Below are 25,042 nucleotides of genomic sequence, written 5' to 3' on the forward strand. Positions count from 1 at the left end.
TTGCTTTGTCTTGGTTTGATTTGGTTTGTATTATGTTGATTTATCGGTTAAACCACCTTCGAATGAAAATTGTGCTCTGAAGCCTTATGCTATTACAAGCCTTTTATCACTTGCTTCTACGTCCTGAACTTTAATAGGAATGCATACCCAGTTACTGCATTCATTTAAAAGCTCTTGAAACCTAAAAGCAGAATTTTTATTTTATTTGGCTTGTGTTATTTATTCGTTGTTTTTTTTAAAGGATTGTCTCTGTTTCAGTCAACTATAAACAAGTAAAATTTCATGAGAGTTTTAAAAGAAAGTGCATAACCACTGAATTCAGGTGGCATTGATTTCTCCTCTAAGCTTTCTAGAAGGTCTTGTCTTCTGAAGTCGCCCTGGAGCTTTGTAGTCTGGGTAGAATGTGGGAATGTAATGCTGCAGACACTGGGAAAGAGCTCTGTTCAAAAGTAAGAAATGGGTGACTCCATAATGATATTGGGGTGAGGCTGGAAGCCAGTAGAGGCCAAATCTTAGAAAGTGACATATTAATGGTTTTGTGTAACAGAAAAAATAAAGTTGGATCATTTTATTTCATTTTATAATTTGTTTTTCCAGTGCTGGCTTTATACATACAAGGCAAATGTTCTACTTGTTCAGTTGTGATTCCAGTCCCAGCTAAAGCCATACATTTTAAAAAAAACAATATTATAACACAACAGAGTGTGTTGGTACACAGTTTCTGTGAGTTTAAAAACAGCCTGCTCTATATAATGAGACTTTGCCTCAAAAATAAAATAAAATAATGAATTTTTTAAAAAGCATGTAACATGATTTCATGTGTCTGACAAAAGGCAGACTGTCTTGCTTCAAATCCTAGCTTCACTGTTTTCTACCAGTTTTTGTTGGGCAATTTAACATTCCGAGGCATAAAATGTGATAATAGAACCTTGCTTATGATTATTAGTATTAACAGGGATAATTCATAATCATATTGCATGTAAGCTACTGCCTAAATACTGTTATTTACTTATCTGTTATTTTAGGTTTAGAATATTATTTTGGTTTCCATGAAACCTGGCAAAAGGCAAGTGTGGCTTGAACTGGGCTGCTGGGAACACTTCAAGACCTTCAGTGTGTGCTTAAAGCACCAGATAGTGCCAGACCTGTAATTATTACCTGAAATAAAGTCTAACTCACAATTTAGGCATAGGGAGAAGTTCAAAGTAATCATAAAATAGCTATAATAATGTTTGTCTCAAACTGTAGGATTTTTTTTTTTTATTCACTGTTTTCAGACTACAGCTGTGCTAAGATAATGGAATATAAAATTGAAAATCAGGAGACTGCTGTACTGTGTAAGTTACTCAGAGGCAGAACCCTAAGGATAGCATGTACTAGTAAGTGAGTATGGAAAGGGACTGGGAGAGAGGTAGGAAGAGGAGTCACAGTACCTCAAGTTATCTGTGAGTGACAAAAAGCTCTGAGCCAGGAGACTATCCCTTCTGTGCTGCTGTTCTCTGCTGAGGTCTGTCACACTGTTACTAGTCTCCTTGTTTCTGCATGTTTTTTACATGTTTCTGGGGTCCTTTTTCCTGAAGCTCCACTCAGGTGGAGCACCTAACTAAACAGAGAGAGAGGGAGACAAAATAGCACCATTTCCAAATATTAGCCAATGTCCCACACATGATAACAGAAAATTGAGGCTGACTATTGTCTTTCAGCCATAACTTCTCGTACAGCTGAATTTTAATTCCTCAGTTGCCCTGCACTGTCACCACGGTTCCTCTCTATGACCTTGCTCCTTGTTCTTGGGGAAATGGTACACAAAAACAGGACTTTCCCCTCTCTCCTCTGGTGCTGTGCTTCAGCCCAAATCCTGACTCCTCCCTCTCTTCCCATCCACCTCCTTTATTTCCCTCCCTCTTTCCATCCCACCTCTGCCCATTTTTCTTACTGGCAATCTGAATTCTGCTAATTTACCTTTGAGGAAGATTCCAGACTGACGAGGAAACAGCTTTCAAACACTGCACTGTGGGCACACCAAGTCAATAATGCCCACTGTGCAGTCAGGAAGCTCCTCTCTGGGAATAAATGCTAATGAGTTGTGCAAGATCTAGAGTGTGTGTGCCCGGCACACGTGTTCTCCTTCCCTGCCCCCTTTCTTTCTTTGCCCAAGCCCCTTCTCTCTGCTTCTCCTCCTACTCCTTTAACCCCTCCCTCTGTGCCTTAGTTCTGCAGTAGGCCGGCTTCAGGAACATTCCTGCATTGCAAGGCTTTCTGATAAGGATGTATCCTGGCTTTTGTTTGGATTTCAGCTTGCAGAATCACAGGTAACACTCTGAAATTGAGCTAAGCAGATAAATTGTATTAAGGTGTTTGCAGAGATAAAATAGCACATTGGATTTAATGGGGAAAATTAATCTTGGTTAATTTTTATCAATGATAATGTAGCCAAATGTTTTCAGGATTACCATAAGGAGACTCCTACAACAGGTTAAATAAAAGAAAACGAGGGTCTATGATTTCTTTATGTTGATCTTGGAAGCAGGGTGTTGCTGCTCCTCTGGAGTAAGGTCCTTTATGGAGGGGAATGCTTAGGGTGAAGTGGGAAGGGTGCTGGTAGTCAGAGCTAGCTAGGTTCTTTGTCTAGGATGTGGAATGCAAATATAAAATGCTCTCTCCTTTTCTTCTATCAGCTGTTCAGAGGAGACTCATTACAACTCCTGCTGAAGCTCCTAATCTTCCTCCCTCTGCCCCTCCCCCACCCTCACTTGCCTGAAGACACTGTCCCCAGTTTGCCTTACTTCCTTGCTATGTGTATGGTGAGCCTGGCGGTATGGCCGCGTCTGGGACTGGCCAGACAGCTGCTGCTGTCTCTCCCTATTCCAGGAAGATTTTAAAGTGAAATTGTGCAGCAGGCAGTATACCCACCGCAGCAGCAACCCCAAGAACCTGGTGACTAGGGCTTCCTGGCTTTGTCACAGGCATGCAAAGTTGACTGCAGTGATAGTAGCTGCTCCTGGGAACTGTGACAGCAGCCAGGTGGCAGCATGAAGTGAGAGCCAGTTCCTGAGCACGAGATGAACTCCACCTGGGATGGTAATCAGAGCAGCCATCCTTTCTGTCTTCTAGCCCTGGGCTACTTGGAAACTGTCAGGTTCTGTCTTTTGGAAGTGCTGATTATTGTCTTTCTGACTGTATTGATTATTTCTGGCAACATCATTGTGATTTTTGTGTTTCACTGTGCACCTCTGTTGAACCATCATTCTACAAGTTATTTTATTCAGACAATGGCATATGCTGACCTCTTGGTTGGGGTAAGCTGCCTGGTCCCTTCCTTATCACTCCTCTACTACCCTCTTCCTGTGGAGGAGGCCATGGCTTGCCAAGTATTTGGTTTCATAGTGTCAGTTCTGAAGAGTATCTCTATGGCTTCTCTGGCCTGTATCAGCATTGATAGATATATTGCAATCACTAAGCCTTTAACCTATAATACCCTGGTTACTCCCTGGAGACTACGCCTCTGTATTTTTCTGATTTGGCTGTATTCCACCCTGGTCTTCCTGCCTTCCTTCTTCCACTGGGGTAAACCCGGATATCATGGAGATGTATTTCAGTGGTGTGCAGAGTCCTGGCACACCAACTCCTACTTCACATTGTTCATCGTGATGATGCTGTACGCTCCAGCTGCCCTCATTGTCTGCTTCACGTATTTCAGTATCTTCCGCATCTGTCAGCAGCACACAAAAGAAATCAGCGAAAGGCAAGCCCGATTCAGCAGCGAGAGTGGGGAGACTGGGGAAGCCCAGACCTGTCCAGATAAGCGCTATGCCACGGTCCTGTTCAGAATCACCAGTGTGTTTTATGTCCTCTGGTTGCCGTACATCATCTACTTTTTGCTGGAGAGTTCCATTGGTTGCAGCAGCCGCCTTGCATCCTTCCTGACTACCTGGCTTGCTATTAGTAACAGTTTCTGCAACTGTATCATTTACAGTCTCTCCAACAGTGTTTTCCAACAAGGACTAAAGGGCCTTTCAGAGTCTGTATGTACTTCTTGTGCAAGTCACACCATTGCCAAGGACCCTTACACATTTAGGAGCAAAGGACCCCCTAATGGACCTCATATCTGAGGGGGCTCATATATTCAGTCGCTGTGTTTTCAAGGAGAAAGGATGGCTTTGGTTCAGTTTTTCCCTTCCATCTCTGCTCCCAGTTCACTAGAGATGTAGAAGCAGCTACAGACTATCCAGATAACCTTCATAGTTTGCAGAAGTTGTTTCCTAAATGAGATTTAAAATTGGAAGAATCAGGATCATGAAAAAAAAATCACTCTTCATCCAGTTTTTGAAATGTCATGGAAGTGACTACAGTTCTCAGATTCAAAAGGAATAAAGTCATAGTTGACACTTCTCCCCGCTGGCATGGCTGAATCTGGATGTGAAAAGCGTCAGCATGTTAAAAAGCCATTTCTTTGACCCTTCATGGATTTTTTCATGCAAGTTGGAATTTATGTGCAATTGATATCTTCTAACAGGAAATACTAAAATATATTGATGAACTAGCAAGGGTTTTCTTCATTTGTGCCAAAATAGAACTGAACTAAAAGTGTCAGTATTCATTTAGATAGTGAAATGTGTTTTCTTGCTTCTTGAGAGAAATCTCCATAGGATGAGTAATGTGAACGCTGAACATTGCTTTCTAGAATTTTGGAATGGAGCAACTGCAGTAAAGCCACACAGTTTGAGAAGCCGCTGCTTTCACCTCATTCTTCTGAGCACTGGGAGCATGTGTGTGCAGCAGTGACATTCTAGTGTTCTTCCAGGGCCTCTGTTTGTAAATACTGAGAAGATGGACACTGAGTTGAGTTTTTAATGACAAAGTGTATTTCATCTAAATTAATAATAGATGGATAGCTGTCCAATTGTAATGTGAAAATATTTCTTTGAAGTGGCTGTAATGTTTTCTGTTCTTAATCAAAATCTTATGAGAACTGAGTTCACTGACACAGTCAGACCAAAGTCGGTGTAAACTGTCTGCGGTCTAAACAGTCAGCTAGCATCACAGTCACCCATTCATTTTGGGAAGCATTTCTTGGACCCTGTTAAGGAGGCCTCCTTGAGGAGAAGGGGGCTTTAGTTGGGCCAAGTCTCCTTCCGGGTGTACTGTTTTGAAAAAGATCCTTTGACATACAGTTTTTGCCTCACCCATCTGGTTTTATTTTGTCTTTCCAAAGCATTAGCAAATGTGTAGAATTGTATTGTTTAGAATTAGAATGTTGTGTATTCCTGTGCAGTGGTAACTGCACTTTTAAAAGTGTCTTGAAAGCCAGAGAATTGTTTGTCTAAAAGGAGAGAAGGCTGTTGGCAGCTAGTATCAGAATCTCCTCTACTTTGTGCTAGTTTTCATTTTTATTGTCAGGAAAATTAATTGGCTTCTACCTCTGGCTAGAGGTTGTAGAGGTTATTTTTAATGAAATGGACAATGGAGGAAACCCAGGGGTTGCTGGTAAACCTGGATCTCCAAATCCAAAAAAGGACACATATTTTATAAAACAGACAAATATGCTTTAGCTTTTCACACTTATGTTAAAACAAGTATTCTTTTTTAAAAGAAGGCATATTTCTTTACACACAAACACACACCATTCTGATATTGGATCCTTGCAAACAAGGCAAGTAATTTTTACTTCTATATCCATAGCAGAATTTATTTGTTGTGTTTGCTGTGTATCCCTGACTTTCCTAAACCTCAATACCTAGACCAGACTGGCCTTGAACTCACAGAAGTCCACCTGTCTCTGCTGGGATTATAAATCCACCATGCCCAACTTCAGCCAATTTTCATTTTATGTTTTAGACATTGATTTTAACTTCAGATGTGTTCTGCCTTAAGTTTTTTAAGTGACTGAGTTTTAGAACAGCCAGAGCGACATAGTGACATCCTAATTCATTTAAAAAAAACAAAAAACAAAACAAAAATAGATTGAGTTCTTTTCCAAATCTTGCTTGGTCTTTATATGTAGTATTAGCAAGTTTGACTCTGCTGTTTAAGAATTTAGAACTCATGCTGAAAATGCAGGATTAGAAATAGCTTTGTTGGATTTCTGCTTCAGGGATAAAATGTTTGCTCCTCGTTTCTGAAAACCAGTTTGTAGTACATTTCTCCTTGCATTGAACAGTGGAAAAGTTAGCTTTCTAGATTTGGTTTGGATGTGTTTCATTTCCTTCGGAGAAGTAGTCTCTTAAAGCCGGAACTGGCTTCCCCTAATTCTTCCTCCCTGCTCAAGTGCTGGAATTACAAATGTGCCACCAGCTTTCCTTTTCATACATGCTAGGAAGTGTAATCTTTCATATTAATATTGTGCTTATAAATTTTTTATTTAGTTCAGCAAACATGGGAATCTTAGAGACAGTCTTTATTAAAATACATTAAAACTGTAGTAAGATAGCAGACTTTTTACTCTTAAAAGGAAGTAAATCCCCCCCTTTTGTTGTTGTTGATGTTCTGGGGTTCCATTTTTGTAACAGTGAAAAAGAAAATCGTTCTGTTAATATTTAACCAAGCCAGTATGTTAATATAAACACGACTTTTAAATCCCCCCCCCCCCCTTTTTAAACAGTTGCTTAGTTCTGGTTTTATTAAAGACTTATTTTTTCAGAGTAAAATTTATATTGCTTTTTGAGGCATGGACTAAAGAAGAAACTAAGTAAGGTGAAAGGATAACATCCAGATAGACCCTCTACTACCCTAGGTACTAGCAGATGTCTTTTCAGATTGTCTCATCTTCCTTGTGCTGTGTAAATGTTACGGTTTAAGGAACCAATTCTGTTGTTACATTCATTCTGCATGGCTGTTTTATTTTTAATTTGCTGGGTAAGAAGAGATGAAGGGCATAGTTCTATAGTCTTGGGGAGGGGGAAATTCTCTGCATGATAGACTCAGAAAGTTGCTATTTAATCTTTTTATTCTGCCAAATTTAATGCAACATTTGATGATATTTTGTTTGAATACCAATCTGAGTAGTTCACAGTCAGAAAAAATATTTTTAGACTCAAATACCTCAGATAGCTCATTTAACCCTGTGGTATGTCACTAGTATCAGAATACACTTTTAGAGATTGTATAAAAGTAAGATTATACTAATTATTTAGCGTGTAACTCAATTGTATTTTTATACAGTAATTTTAGTGAAGATGTTTGTGCCTCTTAGAAGTCAGGAAGTTGTTGCATATGAACCAGTGCTCACCTCAGAGAGAGTAGTGAGTAACCCAAATGGGTACTAGAATTATTCACAAGCTTGCTTCTTATTCAAAGTCCTATTTTGGACAGGTTTTCTTTTAGCAGTATTGCTGGATAAATTCTAGTTGAACCTTTTATAGTGGCTTTTCCTCTGTACTTAAGTAGTTTATTTAATATTTGTAACATGGAGAAACTTGAACTTTCATATATAAATGAACTGTCTCCTTGAGTGCAGTGGCAGGTCTACAGGCTCAGATGGTAGAATGATTTGGGAACGATTTCCTCAGCTTTTCAAAGATTCATTTGAAAAATGTACAGTGACTTTGTAAGAAATGTCTTAATTTCATTGACCATGTGCTTCTGTATTAAAAAGATCTATGAAATAAGTTATTGGCAGTTTATTGTCATATGATCAGTTTGGCTAGGCAGGTTTGTTGCAATCTCAACATTTCATGATGGGGGAAAATTGTAGCATTGTAAGTTTTTTTTAACCCATAAGTCATGTAATAATGTAGTTATGCATAATTTTCCTGTTTCAAATTGAAGAAAAATCAGATGTGAATATACTAAACTATACATAGTGTAGATACATACTGTTGATATAAATTCTACAAATGAGATAGCCATTTCTTATGACTGACTACAAGTGAGTTACTGGCATTTCTTTAAAGATGTGTGTGATAAAAGGGTATCTGATACAGTAACAGTGAACTTTGAACTGAGAATATAGAAACATAATTAGCTGGTTAGTAAAGTAGGGAGAGAAAAAGATGTTAAAGGTTCTTTCATTCTTCATAGAGCTCCATAGAACTGAATCAGATAATAAATGTGGGTGTACCATGAGATGCTTCTTGAATAAAAGTGACTACTCTTGTATGTATCTGTCATTGTTTCACATGTAAGCTATATGTTATGGTGTGTTTCCGTGCATTTCAATTATGGAGATTCAATGCTAGGTCACTATTCCATGCTATTTAGCAATTAAGGATATAGACCTGTGAGTGGAGAGAGCCATAGTAATTTTTCTCATACCATAGCAGTCTTCAGTAATGTCAGAAATAGAAGAGCCAACAAAATAGCAGTTAAGCATTCCATTCAGAATTAAGAAAGACAATCAGTTGTCAAAGGAAGGGTTACCTTTGAGGAACAAGCGCGCGCACGCGCGCACGCGCGCGCGCACGCGCGCACGCGCGCGCGCGTGTGTGTGTGTGTATGTGTGTGTGTGTGTGTGTGTGTAAACTTTGTGTCCTCTTACTTATAATGGAGGGTTGTTCGTAATGAACATAAACAGTGTTCAGCAAACGGCAATAAATACATTTTAGCAGAAGAGAAATTGGAGAGGAGATAACTAGCTGCTAGTTTGTAGGAAATGTGTGTGGCTAGTACCACCTTACCTGTAGCCTTTAAGGAGCAGTTTCCTGTTACTCATCTTACATCCTTCTCCGGGAAAGACTGGCAAGGTCAGTGTGCTCCCATGGGAATTGTGGGGAGTTTTGGAGCCATAAGGTCTTTTGTTTCCCAATCTACTATGATATGTTCTGTGTGCCTCCCTCCAGGTTTTTAATGTTTAATTTTTATTGAGAGACTACAAGAGCTATTGAAAAGCATTCTTTTCATATCACGAGAAAGAATTCATATCACGGGACATAATGCATTAAGACAGATATCTGTGTAGGGATAGATACGTTTTTAGAGGTGGTGAGAGAGTACAAAACGTTGCCTGGAGTGTATAGTTTGGTAGAGATGTATATCGAGTGGGTTTTCATAGAAGTCGGTGCATAGGCTGTGGGAGAGGGTTTTTCTGTGGGTCTGTACTCTTCTGCCCTCCCTACTCCACTTCCTCCATGCATAATGGTGATGTAGAAAGTAAAGTATCCAGCTGGGTAAGATTAAGGAAATAAAAAGGTCAGTAAAACCCTGGTAAATTTATCTGTAATTGGAGGTTAAAATAAAAATAAAAGATTATCTTTTTGCAAACTATGATTGTAGTCTGTAATGATAGACTTATTTTAGAAACAGCACACTCTCACGTGCCTGAAGTCTTCTCCTGATGATCTGCAGTCCCTCTGTAATGAGGCCTTAGGTATTTCTTCTTGCTTTTAGAGAATGCATTAGGGTTAGTGCTGCTTGTTTGGAAACATTGTCTTAAACATTTACTGTATAGATGTACTTCATTGGGAAATTCTGGGGCTTATGGTCAGAGCCAAGGAGATGTGAGAGTGACGTCTATAAACAGGTCTGTCTCTTTTTTTAAATATTTTAAAAATGAGGTTTGGGATGAGTGAGATGGTAAAGTGCTTATTCCACAAGCCTGAGGACATGAATGTGGATTCCCAGGACCCACATGGAGTGTGGGACTCATACTGCATCTATACCCCAGAGCTAGGAAGCAGAGCCAGAGATTGCAACAAACCTGCCTAGCCAAGCTCCATGTATGATGAGTAGTAGCTTTAGATATATTAGTGATGAAACAAGATAGCCTTTAAATATTTAAATAGTTGTCTCTTGACCATTCTTTCAAGATTAATTTTTTTTTCAGCAAAACATTCATACATCTTGAATTCTGAATGCTGTCTGGCAGTTTGAAGTTGTGCTGTGAACTGTGTTGTTCATTTGTAGGTTCCCAGTTAACACTTTTCAGAACAAGGAACTAGCATGGAGTTATAACATCTCAAAGAATATAGCTGCTTCACAGCTGCATAGCTTTTGCAGTACTCTGAAATCTCTGATTTAAGACATCCTTTCCAGAAGAAATGAACTTTTTGAAATAAAGTTGAGTATTTGTTGAATGTTTAAACCATTTTAGTAATTCTAATTTAATGGATTAGGTTACATAAAAATATAACATGAGGAATATAAGAATTGACTTGGGTTTTGTATTATATACTGTGTGATAACTGTTTTTATCATTTTGTGTGCATTTGTGGGGAGTAGCAGGGGGATAGAGGTCAGAGAGCAGTCTGGAGGAGTCAGTTCTCCTTTCTACTGTATAGGCTCTAAGAATTGAACTAGCATTGGGCTTGGTAGCAAGTTTCTGCTGAGCCATCTCACAGAACCCAAGTTTATAGGTTTATAGTTAATTAGTTGGCGATGGTTGGTTAACTGATGGAGATGGGGTCACTTTATAAATCTAACTTCCTAGTTTACCTAAAACTCACTGCTTAGACCATGCAAGCCCAGAACTTATAAAAACCCACCTTCCTCTCTGACTCCTGAGTACTGGAATTAAAGTCTACAGCACCATACCAGACCTAAGATTTTGTTCTTAACATGTGATACTCTGTAGTTTTGAGCATATACATCCAACAGTACAGTAATACTAAGCTGTTAACCTTATTGAGAGAGTACTTATTTTTTGTGTAATTTATTTGATGATAGAAATGAAATTGAAATAAGTGTTTAGAAGTATTTAGTTACCAGAAACATTTGTTTACAGTATGACTGCATATAATTTTGTGCCTTCTGACTTAACTCATACGTTGCTACCGTTACTAATACCACCATGTTTTTACTCAGAATGATTCTTTTCCTGTTCACTTTTGTCAGTAATAATTTTTAGATTGCCTGGTCCTTGGGCTTTCCAGATGTATTGTTATGAAGAAGAATCAACAATAGCCTAGCAGGAAAAGGTTGACCACACTGTTAGCATTTATGCCTTATCTATACATGATTTCGGGCACTTTTGCCAAACATTGGCCAGTTTTCCTGTGGGAAACTTGAGCCCTAAAAGGAAATGGACATAGCTAAAGGGCTACATGTCACATGGGACTTAGACTTATTTTTAGAAAGGCATTATAATGCCATATTTGGTTTGAAACAATGTGACAACAGTCCATTATTTTATTAAATACAGAGCTGTCTTTTCTGAAGTCAGCCACTTTCCTCTTACATTGTCTATCATAGATAGATCCATGGTGTCAGGATAATGTTTATATACTCGGCCAGTCGGTACCATTTTAACTATACATACAGATTAAAAGTGCTTCTTGAGCAGGTATTTCTACAAGAGGCTTGATGAGCATAGTTTTATAGTTACAAAAACAGGTCATATTACATGGTGTCTTTTGTGTTCCGTGTTTGGGCAGAGTTCTTTATTTTATTGGATGTTAGGGATGGGAGTGAAGAGGTAGAGGCATTTGAAGTATACTGTAATTGTCTTCAAAAGGGAGAATTCACTAAAGTGGTGGCTCTGTGGTTAAGAGCACTGACTGAGAGTCACTGCAACCACATGGTGACTCACAACCATATGTAATGGGATCCAATGCCATTTTCTGATGTGTCTAAAGATGCAATCACTTGTAATCCTAGCACTTCTGTGGTGAGGTGGGAGGGAGGTAGATACAGGAGAATCAGCATACAGATCTCAGAGCATCTAAGACAAAGATTACAGTGATAGAAGATATGAATGACGCTGCCTCAACAGTGTAGACAGGAAGAACTGACTAGAAAGTTTCCCTCCGACCTCCACACAGTGCTGTGCCACATGCTTTTCCTGTATTAACACTTGCTAGCGCTCTCTCGTGCGCACACTCCTGCCCTCTCCCTCCCTCCCTCCCTCCCTCCCTCCCTCCTTCCCTCCCTCTCCCTCTCTCTCTCTCATACACACACACACACACACACTGGAAAAAAAAAAAACCAACAACAAAGAAACAAGACTATGCAACCAGTATAATATATTTTATTTATGAAAATGCATTTTAAAGATAGTACATGTGCAAGGTATGATTGACACATCTCTGTAATCTCAGGACCCAGAAAGCTGAGGCCAGCCTGAGCTATGTAGTGAGACCCTGTCTCATGGATAAAAACTGTATTTGAGTGGACTGCTTTTCTATTTTGTGAAGTGTTATATACAGTTTTATGGCATTGATAGCATTATTCTTGAGAACTTTTGATTCGGGCAACAAACTATTTGGGAAGTACAGTCCCCTCGCTTGCTATTTCTCATGGCAGCCTTCCACTGCATTTTCTTTATTTGGGTACTTTCTTCTTCTTCCTACCATTCTTAGCTTTCTATTTTCCAGCTTGAGTTTACAAAGAGTATGTATTCAAAGCACTTCCTCCAGTTCCCAGAGCCTTATTAATCTTGAGAAGTGACCCAGTCACCCTATTCTCACAAGTAAGGTATAGAAGCAGACATCCAGAGAGATTACAGAGTGCAGTACCACTGTGATTTGAACTAAAACACTTGATGTGGGAACAAGGAAATACCACTTACTATAACTTCCTTCAATTTTAATCCACAAACTGTTTTAAAGGGGCCTTTCTTCTAGTCCCACCACTACATACATATCAAGCATCATGACAGAGCTAAGGAAAAGTCACTAGAAATGAGCCACATCTAGCATCTAGATTTTGCTTTAGTGACATGTAATGAAAGGAACACAACTGTCCTTCAGTCCTCCAGAGGAAGTGTGATCATGCCTGAGTAGTAGAGTATTATACTCTCCTTCCTTGAGGACACAGTATGTACCCAAGTTATTTGAGATTTGCCTGCCTAGGTGATGTATCTCTTTACCGCACTTACTTAATCCATGTTTTTAGATGTAGAAACTCATGGGTATTTCTCTCATATTCAAGACTATAACTCAGTATTGCTTTATCCCATTTTCCTTGGCTATCAGTATTCTTCTGACAGACTCCCATTAGTGTAGGCTTGGTCTTATGGTAGCATTGTTATGGGTTGGTTGGCATAGTTTGTGGTAATAATAAAAGAAACTTGCTTGTTTTTGTCTTATTTGGCAATACAAAAGCTGCATTGTTTTCTGGGGTTTTTTGCCTCTGTCTTAAGAGTCATTCATTTCTCCATGGAGCTCTTGTTCCTTTCATTAGCAAATAGTAAACTTGATGCTGACTGTGCTTTGTAATTTGCCAAAGTGATTGATTGCATGCTGGTCTGGCCTAGTCATTATTTGTAAGAGATCCAGTTGTTGCATTACTTCACCAACCTAATGCTTGTAGTTTCTAAGCTGTTTAAACTGTTTAACTTGCTTAAAATGCAAGAGACAAGACGGTAATTGATTTTTGTAAACTGTAGCAAGTATTTTTAACACTCATTACTATACGAAAGACCAAGTATTCAAAAGGACATACAGGTTACAGCAGGGTCTGACACTGTCTCTGGACTGACCATATATAAGCTTCAGGTGACAGCACCAGCAGTTAGGTGAATGTAAAATCATTACAGAAATCTGTCTGGTCACATTCTCGAGGACATGGATTTGTTTTCAGAACTTTGTAATATTTGTAATGTTACTATTCTGACAAGAACTTATTAAACTCATCATTAGGATTTTGATGAGTGGGTTCATATGGGTTGGCCTAAGCCAAATTAAATGGATTAGTTCCAAGTTCTTCAGCATATTTTGCAAGACCAAGTATTTTAAGCCAGTGGTTCCCGTGGGACTCCCGTTTGTTACCATTTTTTTGTTTTTTGTTTTTTTTTTTTTTTTTTTGGGAGGCTTCAGAAATTTACCATGTGAGCTGTCATTGTCTGTTCTCTTGACCAATGGGAAGGGGCAGTAGTAGGACGAAAATTGTTAGGGAGGTTAGCCTCATCAGAGTGCTGGTATGGACAACCCCAAGCATTATTGATACCTGTTCACTTTTGTTGATTCAGAGACCATTTTTCTCTTCTGGAGGAAGAAATGGAAAGTTTCTTGGACGGCATTTGAACCCTGGACCCTTTTTTGCTCTTCTGCAATCTTGTGCAATTTGCCCCTTAGAAACTCTGGTTAAGGGGCTTAGTTTTTTCATTTGATAATGGGTATGTGAGCTTTGTGTCAGAAAGTAGATCCAGTATTCCTTTAGCTCGTTTTTTCTGTCATGAGTATGTTGCCTCCTCCTTTGTGGTAAACCTAAATGTTTTTCTGTGGAAAACTGATTTTTAGCAGCTCATTTTTCTTCATACGGTAGAAAGGTCATCAGCCTCACTTGTTTGCAATGCATAGGGAATATAGCACCAGGTATGTGCAATGAAACAGCACGTTTCCATCTTGTTCACCCTAGTTACTCTGACTTAAGTGATTAGCCCCCTGCAAAGGTAGGAAAAAGTATAGGCATGGATATGTGTTATAGCACTTGAAGTACGTAAATAATGGGATCCTTTTGCACAGATCCAAATAGAGATTTATCTTATTAATGCTTCCATTCCCCTCTTCCTCTCTTTCTACAGGAATCTCCCCAAGACAGTGCTATCACCAGAGATATTAACCGCACATTTCCAGCTCATGACTACTTCAAGGACACAGGAGGGGATGGACAAGATTCCCTATATAAAATATGCAAGGTAATTCATATTAAGATACAAAATTATTGGTTTTGAATTGTAGTTCTGCTTCTTCAAAATTATATAAAAGACAAACTATAAGATGTCATTTGGGGGCTTATTTGAGAGTTTTTGTTTGAAATGCTTTTGTTTTTTGAAACCAGGTTTTATGTTGTCTAGCCTGTCTTCAGTCTCATTATGTACCAGAGGCTGGTCTTAAATTTGTGTTCCTCTTGTCTCCAGTTCCCAAATCATTGGGAGTGCAGATACATTTCACCATGCTGTCTACAAAGTACAATTTGTATTTGATGTTCAGTAAAAGAAAGGATCTGAAAGCCAAAGATAACACAATTTTAGTTTCATCAAAAATCAGGAAGTAATGAGGCTGGAGAAATGACTCAGTGTAACAGCATGCACTGTTCTTCAGAGGACCTGAGTTCGGGTCCCAGCACATACACACACATCTAGTGCCTTGCAATTTTATGATCTCTGGCACCACAGAATCCAGTTCCTTTGGACTTTGCAAGTACCTGTATTCATGTAGGTCATTTTGTAATGTTGAACATCGCTCTCAGCCAGTTAATAAATAGAAAACAGGACATAAGAGAGCAGAGAAAACATAAAGACACAAGATAGAGTGAAGGCCTGTACAATACTATCTACTGGATGAGAAAAAGCATTGCATTATGAACTCACAACCACTGGGTCTGCCCAGGACTGTATCAGCAGTTAATTATGGAGAAGACCCTTGTCCTATGGAACCTTATTCTTCCCTACTAAACTTTTGGTTATTGAAAGATTCTGAGAGAGTCCTTTTAATTTGTGTACTCACTGGTGAGCCCACCAGGCTCCAATGGAGAATTTCAAACCTGAAGTCATACGGAATCCTTGTTCAAATAAGTAAGTTACCAAACCAAAAATATATAAATATGGGAAAGGGATTTGTTGAAATGCTGTTGACAGGTATAAAGAATTGAATGGAAATAATTAGACATGAGATTGTTGGAAAACAAGTTTGGTAACCAGGAAAAGACACAGAATAACTGAAGCCAGTATAGCTAAATGTGAAGCTTATCAAGACAAAGGCCTTTAACTTCCCTTACATAGTTCTCTGTGTTTCCCCAATATTTAGATTCTTCAAATTTGGTTTGTAAAGCATCTAGGAGCTATAGAATGTTTATACACATTGTAAGTGCTGGAATTGGCCCCATGGATATGACCCAGCAATAGCGCCAGTGCCCTTTTAGGTGGGTTTGTAGCACTGTGGCTTAATAAGTAAGTGATGGTAAATATTCATTTCTGTCAAAAAGACTTATAACTGAACACTGAAAGTAGTAGCCTATTCAATTGCCATCCACTTTAGATCATATTTACCCTCATCTTACAGATAAAAGCGTATAAATAGCACACATCAGAGCTACGGTGTTAAACGAGGTTGGGACCAGACTTCTTCAGCCTTGTCCTGACTTCAGAACAGGTCTTTGATATTTTCCTTCTCGGATAAGATAGTTTTTTGTAGTGTGTCCAGGCAAGGCTCCAAATGTGTTCTTAAACAACCTCCATTTAAGATTGAACAGAGAAAACAGCTATTTTTAAAGATAGGATTCCTGGCAACACAATAGGTTTGAACTATTAAGGGCAGTTAAACTTTACAGAAGTCATTCTTGGGTTTATAGTTTTGATTTCTCTAAGACACTCAAAGCTGTTATCCGGTTGTAATTTTCTTAGGTCCTTTAGCAGCTTCTTAGTTATATCTTCTACACATTGCCTCCAACCATTTCTCATCGTATTGCAGAGTTCTCAAAAAGGGTCCCTGCCTCATACATTTGTGTCTACTTCCTATCCCTTGATCTCCTTCCACTTCTCAGCCTCACCAGTAACTTTGCTCTCTTTCTTTCTTCCTGCCTTCCCACAGAGACTTTTTCCCAAAAGCTCAGGTGACAGTTCCTCAGCTCTTCATGGTCCTCTTGAGGTCCCTCTCACTCTCAGACTAGCAGCTCTCAATACTGGACAGATGTCCCCAAATCTGCCTTTGCTTGAGGTCTAATTCCTAGGTGCTAGACAGTCTCTGTCAGAGTCATGAAACAAAGTTGGTCTTTCCAGTTCATTTAAAAACATGTTAATTAAAACAAAAAAACTCAATTACCAAAAAACAAGTTAATTGTGAAAGTTTTCCAACATAGAAGAGTTGATTATTCTGATGAGTTTTTGTATATTCTCTTCATGTCAGTCTCTCTCCACAGTGCTTTATCTGTCCTTTAATACTTGAAGTGGACTGCTGTTCCTCTCAGTCCTCCAGTGCCAGCTCTGTATCCAGAGTCCCCTAAATGCCTTCACCCAGTTCTGTATCCAGAGTCCTCTAAATGCCTTTACCCAGCGAGCAGTGTCAAGATTCATGAGGACCCTTGACTCAGTTGCTGGAGCCCTTGATTGATTAAGGTCATCTTTCCCACCAATTCACATTCCCAGATTGTTAGATATGATGGTTAATGAGCCCTAGAGTTGTCCTCTCCCTCTGTACTCGCTTGCTCATTGCTTGCCCTTTTATGTTACTGGCAATTATAAAAAAAACTGCTTTGAATTAGTAGCCCAGCCTTTGGGGTCTAGCTTACTCTTGTGCTACCTCAACATTTGCTTCTGTTTATCCTGGAAATTAGCTCATTTGTATAGCTTCCCCAAAAATCTTGAGTACTACAGTCATAACACAGTAGAATAAAATAAAAACCTCTTATTTACTGGTATTTATTTTGTAATATATCCTGACTCATGACTTGCTACTACTACTACACCAGATGAATGTCTTACTTTTACACAACTTGATTGAGGTGTTGGAATCCCCTTGCTGACTGAAGTTCTCAGGGACAGTAGTGTTTGGCACACTGCTGAGCATATTACAGATGTTCCCTAGACATGAATGAACTAATGAAATGACTTGTCCTCCCTTTCTTCATTATAGACCCTTGAACCTTATATTCTCAACTATTTCTCAAAGTATACCATGTACTTCGAGTGCCTGTGTGCATTCATTTGATCTATCATCAGCATGAATAGTATATTCTCTTTATGTATGTATGAATGTACGTATGTATGTATATTTTATCCTGCTACATAAAATTGCTGAAGCTGTGCTGATCCCTTTACCAGAGAAGATTAAGGATAGTAAGTCCATACTATGGTATTAGCAGTGCTTGTAAGTAAGCTGACAAACACAGGCCCCTGACTTGTAACTGATGCTTTCCAGAGAACTGTGTTAGTTATTAGCTATGATAATTTTCAACATACTCTTATGTATTGGCCCTAACACTAATTTTTATTTTAGGGTGTATAAAATGGTATGCTTCCTGGTATTATAAACACATTCTTTCTGAAACCCTCTTTTTGTATCTTATCTCTGAAAAAAGTTAGACATGCTTCTCATCATCTAGCCCTCCTCAGATGTGATAAGGAACCCTCATAAAATTACAGTGAATTCTACTCGAATTTATGAAGAGAGGATTGTATCTGTTTGTAAAACTATGGTGTCTCTAAGCTAATGATAAAACCTACCATCTGATAAACAGCCTGAAAGACAAATTCTAAAACACCTAATTTAAAATTCCTTTCTTAGGACACAGGAACATTGGTACACAAAATTGGGAAAATAAGGGAAATTTCAACAAAAATAAATTTATCATACAGGAGATAGAAATCATAGGATCATATATCATTAAGGCAGTGATTCTCAACCTTCCTAATGCTACGACCCTTTAACACAGTTTCTCATGTTATGGTGGCCACAACCATGCAATTATTTTCATTGCTATTTAATAACTGTAACCTTGCTATTGTTGTGAATCATAATGTAAATATATGATATGTAGGATATTTGATGCAAAGTCCCCAAAGGGGTCACAACCCACAGGTTGAGAACCACTGCTTTATGGGTATCCCCCTTTCTATCATAGCTTACATGAAAAATACTAATGATAACCACAACAAAAATAATAAAATAAAAAAGAGAGAGAATGAGAGAGGAGCAGAGAATGGACTGTGGGGAATATTAGATGTCAGTGTTCTAGTCAAGATAATGTTCATAGGTAATAGGAATATTCATCTACTGCCAAGGAATTAAAATGGTTTTACAGCCATTACACTTATCAGAAATATTCTCACTGTCTTCACCAAAGCCTCTTACCCAGATGGATGATTAACTAATCGGTACTTAGGTGAAGAATACATTGTCCCAGCCCTCAGAGCACTGTAGAGTCCTAGAGAAGATGGGCATTTAAAATGTGGCCTAGCAGATGCTATACTAGCTATGCATATTTAGAAGGAATCTCAGAGTCATGGGGGAAAGAGGGGATTAATTATGGTTGACCTAGAATACTTTGGGGGATAGAACTAAGGAGCTGTTAGAACCTGATTAATGCTCAACTCATTTCTGACAGACTTTCTTCTTGACCATAGGAAGCAGTATGTTGACAGTGCCTTTCCCATGAAGACAACACTGGGATTGGAGAGATATATTATATTAGCTTCATTCTTTCAACCTCAAAGTGTTTAAGTGAGGCTTGGGTAGCATCCTCTTGGTTCCTGTTTTCAGGGTCTGAGAGATCAGGCATAACCCATGAATGTCTAATTCATTTAAGCATCTTTTTTTTCTCCCCGTCAGGCGTATTCTGTGTATGATGAAGAGATTGGCTACTGCCAGGGCCAGTCCTTCCTCGCTGCTGTGCTACTTCTCCACGTGAGTATCTGGGTTTGTGTATCTGATCTATGTGCCTGCGTAGACTTAAGCAAGGCTTAAGGTTGGGCTTTGCCATATTCTTAGACAGAATCTTTAACTTTAATGGCACTATGAAAAGAAATACCAGGAGGATGAATGGCAGTGTTGAAGACTAGTGGAAGCTTAGATTTTTCTCAGAAGATTAGACTTCAGCATTGGTTGACCCTTTGGAACATTTTGTTGTCTGTAAAGTAGCCGCTATCATTAATATCTATTTAGAAATGTATGTGCTGGGAAGAGAGCAATAATTTCTTTAGTAACATTTTATCCATGGATTTATTTACTAAAGACCTTTATCTTCAACCTTTTCATTTTTTTATTCATAGAAATATCAGTTGAATAACCATATTAAGTAGTCTTCATTTGACATCTAGTTACTGATTTATCTCTTTGTCTTCATTTTTCATTTCAACAAAAACAACTTAATATCTTCTGAAAGAAAGTAGCAAACATTTGACCTGGTGTCTTATAAGGACCAGGGCATTCTGCATCATAATTGTAATATGATCACATCCCACACTGACGTTGTGCCTGGCACACAGTCCACATTCAGTGCCCCTCCAAATGGATTTGAATAGCTATTGATTATTGTGTTGCATCAAACATACTAGGTGAGTGTTTTAGCAGTGAGCAGTATCCCCTGTCCATATGTGCCACAGCAACAAGTCAAGTGCTGCATTTCTTTGTCTTCTGTCCTTATACCTTATCCAAACCACCCTAACATCTCTATTTGTTTAAAAAAAAAAAAACATACTATCTCATCAAGTGTGTCATTCTTAATCAGCCTTAATCATTTTCTCATTATTTAACTTAAAAATGTGTGGCAAGGTTACTAACCATGTGACGTCAGCAGTTCTGAGTACTGCTGGAAATGAGACTCATAAGAGTGAGCACAGTACAGCGCTAGTAAAGCAGGTGGCTGTAGAAGCGTGCTGTTAGAGATTTTAATGGCTTCGTACAGATAAAATCATGAACAGTGCAAGACTGTATGTAACAGAGACCTTGTTTTAGATTGAAGGCTCCTCTTGGCAAACAAACCTTTACACTGCAGTGGACCCTGAAAATTGTAGACTTCCCCTTTAGTGTCATTAACCTTCTAATGTATACCATTGCTATGGAGATATTTAAAACTATGAAAATATAGTAGAACAGTGCTGTCAAAGGGATCATATATAGAAGCTGAAGAATTTTAAATGTATGGAATTTAAAGAGATATGTGTGACTACAGTAGGAGGAGAGAAAGAGCTAGGGAGTAAAAACAAGAGTTCCCCTGGGAACAACCATGCAAGCCAAAATAAAGCCCACATGTTTGCTCTGCGGATTTTAAGCCATTTTGTTAAGATAGGTTTTTTTACATGTAGAATGGAAAAACATTTTCTCTACTGTGAGCACAGCTTGGTGGTGTCTGTAGCAGGCACAGCAGAGTTACAGAGAAGAGCTGGGTTAGTTTTGGGTGACTTAGAATATGCCAGCACTACGACATTAATAAACAGGTCAAATTCTTTTTCTTTATGATTTGTTGTGTTGGCCAGACTTTATGTCTGTCTTGCATACCTGTGGGGTTCGTCTGTTCACTTGTTTGCTTGTTTGTTTGTTTTACTCAAAGAACACTTACACTCATTTATGTATCAGCACTTGAAAATGGCTTTCTCAAATTCCACTCCTACTTGCCTTAGTTTTAACTGTTTGTTTCCCTGCAAGGAAAACAGGCAACCCAGCATCAGAAGAAATGCCACACAAATCAAGCCACTTTACCTCACATGTGGGAAAGGGAAGCTACATTTCGAAGCAAAGATATCAGAAAAGCTAGCATTTTGCCCCAAAGACCCTCTTCTTTTTTATAAGAATCTGCTAGACTTTGTCTTGGATTGCTCTTTCGCCGTGCTTTTTTCTCTCTGAGTCCTGGGTTCTAGCCATTCATATTCCATAGAAGCATGTCTGCCATCTTGACGTTTCTGAACCTTCTTCTATTTCCTTCTGTCTCCCCATGCTCTTGGAGGAATGTCCATAAAGCCATGGAAGATGCACTTACTCTTAGGTGGGTGTAGACAGAACTGCAGGAGGCACTTGGGTAATTCAGTACCACTGCCACCACTGCTGTTGCTGTTGAGTAATATAAATAGCATTAGACTGAGAACACGTTATTGTTTTGCTTTGTTTTTTGAGACAAGGTACTTTTTAAGATTTATTTTTAATTTATGTGTATTTGTGTGTGCTTATATGCATGTAGATGCTTACAGAACCTGGAAGAGTACAGTGAATCCCCAGGAACTAGAGATACAGGTGTTTGTGAGTCACCAATTGAGTGGTAGGAACCAAGCCCAGGTCCTCTGGCAAGAATAATAAATGTTCCTAACCACTGGACTATCTCTCCACCCTCATGAGCAGTTTTTTGTTTTGTTTTGCTTTTTACAGTAATAGAAATGGAAAAACAGTTTTCCAGAATGACATTATGGCAGGGAGATGAAAAATAATTGAGCCAAGACCTTATGGTTTCAGAAAGCTGAAACATAGCATGTATCAAACAGACTGTACCCACCTCTGCTTCTGTGCTCCCAGAGGGGCCTGTTCTGGTTTTGTTTTGTTTCTATTAAGACAGCTGGGTTTCTGTGTACCGATCCATTTCCTATTGATAAGACAATAGAGGACAGGCTGAAGATACTGAGGTAATTGTTTTCTTTCCCACCCCCGTGCTGCCTCTGTTACAGATGCCCGAAGAACAGGCCTTCAGTGTTCTAGTCAAGATCATGTTTGACTATGGTCTCAGGGAACTTTTCAAGCAAAATTTTGAAGATCTACATTGCAAGTTCTACCAGTTGGAGCGCCTCATGCAGGTAAACAGAACTCAGACTAGATTGGATGAATAGGTTGCAAACTAGTGGCAGAAAGACTGGGAAACAATGGCTTTTATTCCTCTTGTTTCTCACTGTGTGATGAGAATGGGAATCTGATGTGTTTTAGTCAGTCTTAGAAATGACCTAAAGAGCCCTTTTCTATAGAAAATTCAGGAAAGAAGTGTTCACCAAGGCTACACAGGTTATCTGTTTAAAGAGTCCCCTACCACAGTGAAATAAGCTTTCCTAAAACATTTCACAACTTGGAAATAAAAACTGGTTTTCCAAATACTTATCACTATTCTAGGGGAATTCCTCTTTCTTTCGACTAGTTTGTAGTCTGAAGAGAACTACTAAGTGCTATGAACACTTAAGAGATATTTAGAAAAACACAAGTATATGATTTTCTAGGCTACTGCTGGCAGATTTATGAGCCTCATGGAAATAACAGCATAATTGCATATTTGTCCAGAACTAATAAGTTTGCTGTTTCAGGAATATATTCCTGATCTGTACAACCACTTCCTGGATATCAGCCTTGAAGCACACATGTATGCCTCCCAGTGGTTCCTTACACTTTTCACTGCAAAATTCCCTCTCTACATGGTCTTCCATATCATCGACCTGCTCTTATGTGAGGTATGTATCAGAAGCACAGGACTTAGACTTGGGTGTGCACTTTACTATAAGCTCTATCAAATCTCCTGTCCTCTGTTCTGTTCTTCCTGATGCCAGTGTTCTACTCACCTTTCTCACACAGGCTTTCTGCTAGAAAGACACACATCAGACATTTAGACTAGATAGTTTTCAGTTTGGCTCTGACACTGAGTGAGTGAAATAAGAGGTTTCTCTCTTATGTACAGTAAGACAGGTTAGCAGTACCCTGCTTTCTCAGAGTCTTATCCTTAAAACTAAGCCATAGCTCTGATATCTGCATTTACATTGTGAGCTGGTACCGTGTTTGTTTGTTTAGGATTTGCTGGATACAGGTGTGTGAGACATCTTCTGCCTGGAGACTTTGCAGGAGGTCTCAGCCACCATTTTCATGGGTAGGGCTGGACTGAGTTATACCAGCATGCCAGCTAAAAGGGAAATGTTTTGAGGCTGAGTAGGAATTTGCTAAAAGTAGAACATTTGTTGCCTAATTCCTAAAAGGAACAAAGGCGATGTGAAAAATGTCCCTTAACCATGACATAGCTTAAGATTTGAGAGGTGTGTATGTGTTAAGAGTGAAAAGAAAAAAAACCAACTAATTATAAATAATGTGCTTATGGCAGAAACTTTAGACAGTGTGATTTAAAATTGTTAAGGGCTGGAGAGATGACTCAGTGGTTAAGAGCACTGACTGCTCTTTCAAGAGATCCTGAGTTCAAATCCCAACAACCACATGGTGGCTCACAACCATCTGTAATGAGATCTGATGCCCTCTTCTGGTGTGTCTGAAGACAGCTGCAGTGTACTTATATATAATTAGTAAATAAATCTGTAAAAACAATGTTGTTAATAATTTAATCTTACTGTCTCTACAGTTTAGCCACATTAGAAGACGTGTATGTTCTTTCACCAGTTTTGCTTTAGGGAGCTGGACCTATAGGAGCATTTCAGAAGAAAATGAATTTTTGCATATATATTTTTAATGAAATATTACATTTTCCACTGTGATTATGATGTATCACAGTTCTATTTTTATATTTTGAAACAAATCTTTAATCCCATCACTTACATGGTAGAGACTTCAGGTAGATCTCTGAGTTCAAGGACATCCAGGCCCACACAGAGACACCCTGTCTTAAAAAAAGACAGAGAAAAACATAGGAACCAAGGCCCAGACTTGTTAGTTTCAGGGAAGGCACAACTATGTTAGCGCCTTCCCTCACCTGTTCTTTAGCCCACTGTTCCCATTTTGTTCAGATCAGGAAGACAGATTAGGACCTCGAGGGAAATTCAGTTCTGGAGTACATGGGATTGCCATATTGGTAGACTACTATTTAATGACTATATATTTGGGTTTGGTGTCATGGAATATTTCAGAAAGCATTCATTCTTAAGTATGAGGATAGTGCTCGAAAAGGTCTTCTCTGAGAAAAACTGGAGATTGGGTCTTCTTTTTAGTACCTTTCCTTGATAGCTCTGAAGCTATAAGAACAGAGCAGGTATAGAGAATAAAGCTGTCTTTCTTGTCTCTTCTCTTTCAGGGAATAAGTGTCATCTTTAATGTTGCCCTTGGATTACTAAAGGTATATGTCTGTGGTGAGCTGAGGTATCTGCTGTCCTGCCCTGTGCCATTGTGTGTTTAGTTTTCATCCATGCTAAGAGGCCGTTGTGCTAATTACTCTACAGAAACTTTAAGAAATATTGCTGGAATTGTAAATGTTTCTTATGTATCCTCATATCAGACCTTTTCCATACATGTGGTTTGTTTTTGTCTTATTCTTCAAGACTTCTAAGGATGACTTGCTGTTGACAGACTTTGAGGGTGCCTTGAAGTTCTTCAGGGTTCAACTCCCTAAAAGATACCGCTCAGAAGAAAATGCAAAGAGGCTCATGGAGCTAGCCTGCAACACAAAGGTAAACGTTTACATCAATTTAGTCTTCCTTTTTCAGTTGTTGCCTCAGATTTTCTGATAAAATTGTTAATGCTTGTAATATATAAATGATAGTTCATATCCAGTGCCCCTTTTTCTAAATGTTTTCTGCCAGAGTATTTTGGAAACTATTGGGGGATTTTTGTTGTTTTGGTGGGAGTAGCACTGTTGCTATGTTTATTTTTACTTTACCATACTGGGGTTAGAACTCAAGTGTATTACGTTCCACATTCATGGGTATTTCATATACAGCTCGTATATATAGCTGAAGATAATTAAGAATGTTGCTGTATAAGTGCACTTGTGTTGTTTTGCTGTGGTGTCTCGTGATGTAATATCATGTCAACAATGAAAAAATCATATCTGATGA

General features: G+C 38.8%; 2 protein-coding genes across 6 annotated transcripts in view; both read left to right on the top strand.

Annotated features, from left to right (window-relative positions):
• The window catches only part of RABGAP1 (RAB GTPase activating protein 1), a 106,897-nt gene that overhangs the window by 60,833 nt on the left and 21,022 nt on the right, over window positions 1–25,042 (top strand). For all 5 annotated transcript variants that reach the window (XM_080926999.1, XM_080926996.1, XM_080927000.1 and 2 more), the window contains exons 14-19: window positions 14,396–14,509; window positions 19,140–19,214; window positions 21,962–22,087; window positions 22,583–22,726; window positions 24,283–24,324; window positions 24,527–24,655. In XM_080926999.1, the coding sequence (XP_080783125.1) occupies window positions 14,396–14,509; window positions 19,140–19,214; window positions 21,962–22,087; window positions 22,583–22,726; window positions 24,283–24,324; window positions 24,527–24,655 (630 nt within the window). The remainder of the gene's footprint in view (window positions 1–14,395; window positions 14,510–19,139; window positions 19,215–21,961; window positions 22,088–22,582; window positions 22,727–24,282; window positions 24,325–24,526; window positions 24,656–25,042) is intronic.
• GPR21 (G protein-coupled receptor 21) lies at window positions 3,063–4,112 on the top strand (the record flags this gene model as incomplete). The annotated part of the gene is made up of 1 exon (XM_080927230.1): window positions 3,063–4,112. The coding sequence occupies one exon, from the start codon at window positions 3,063–3,065 to the stop codon at window positions 4,110–4,112; it is 1,050 nt and encodes a 349-aa protein (XP_080783356.1).

Source organism: Micromys minutus (genome assembly GCF_963924665.1).
Source record: "Micromys minutus genome assembly, chromosome: 13".
In the NCBI taxonomy this organism is placed as follows: Eukaryota; Metazoa; Chordata; class Mammalia; order Rodentia; family Muridae; genus Micromys; species Micromys minutus.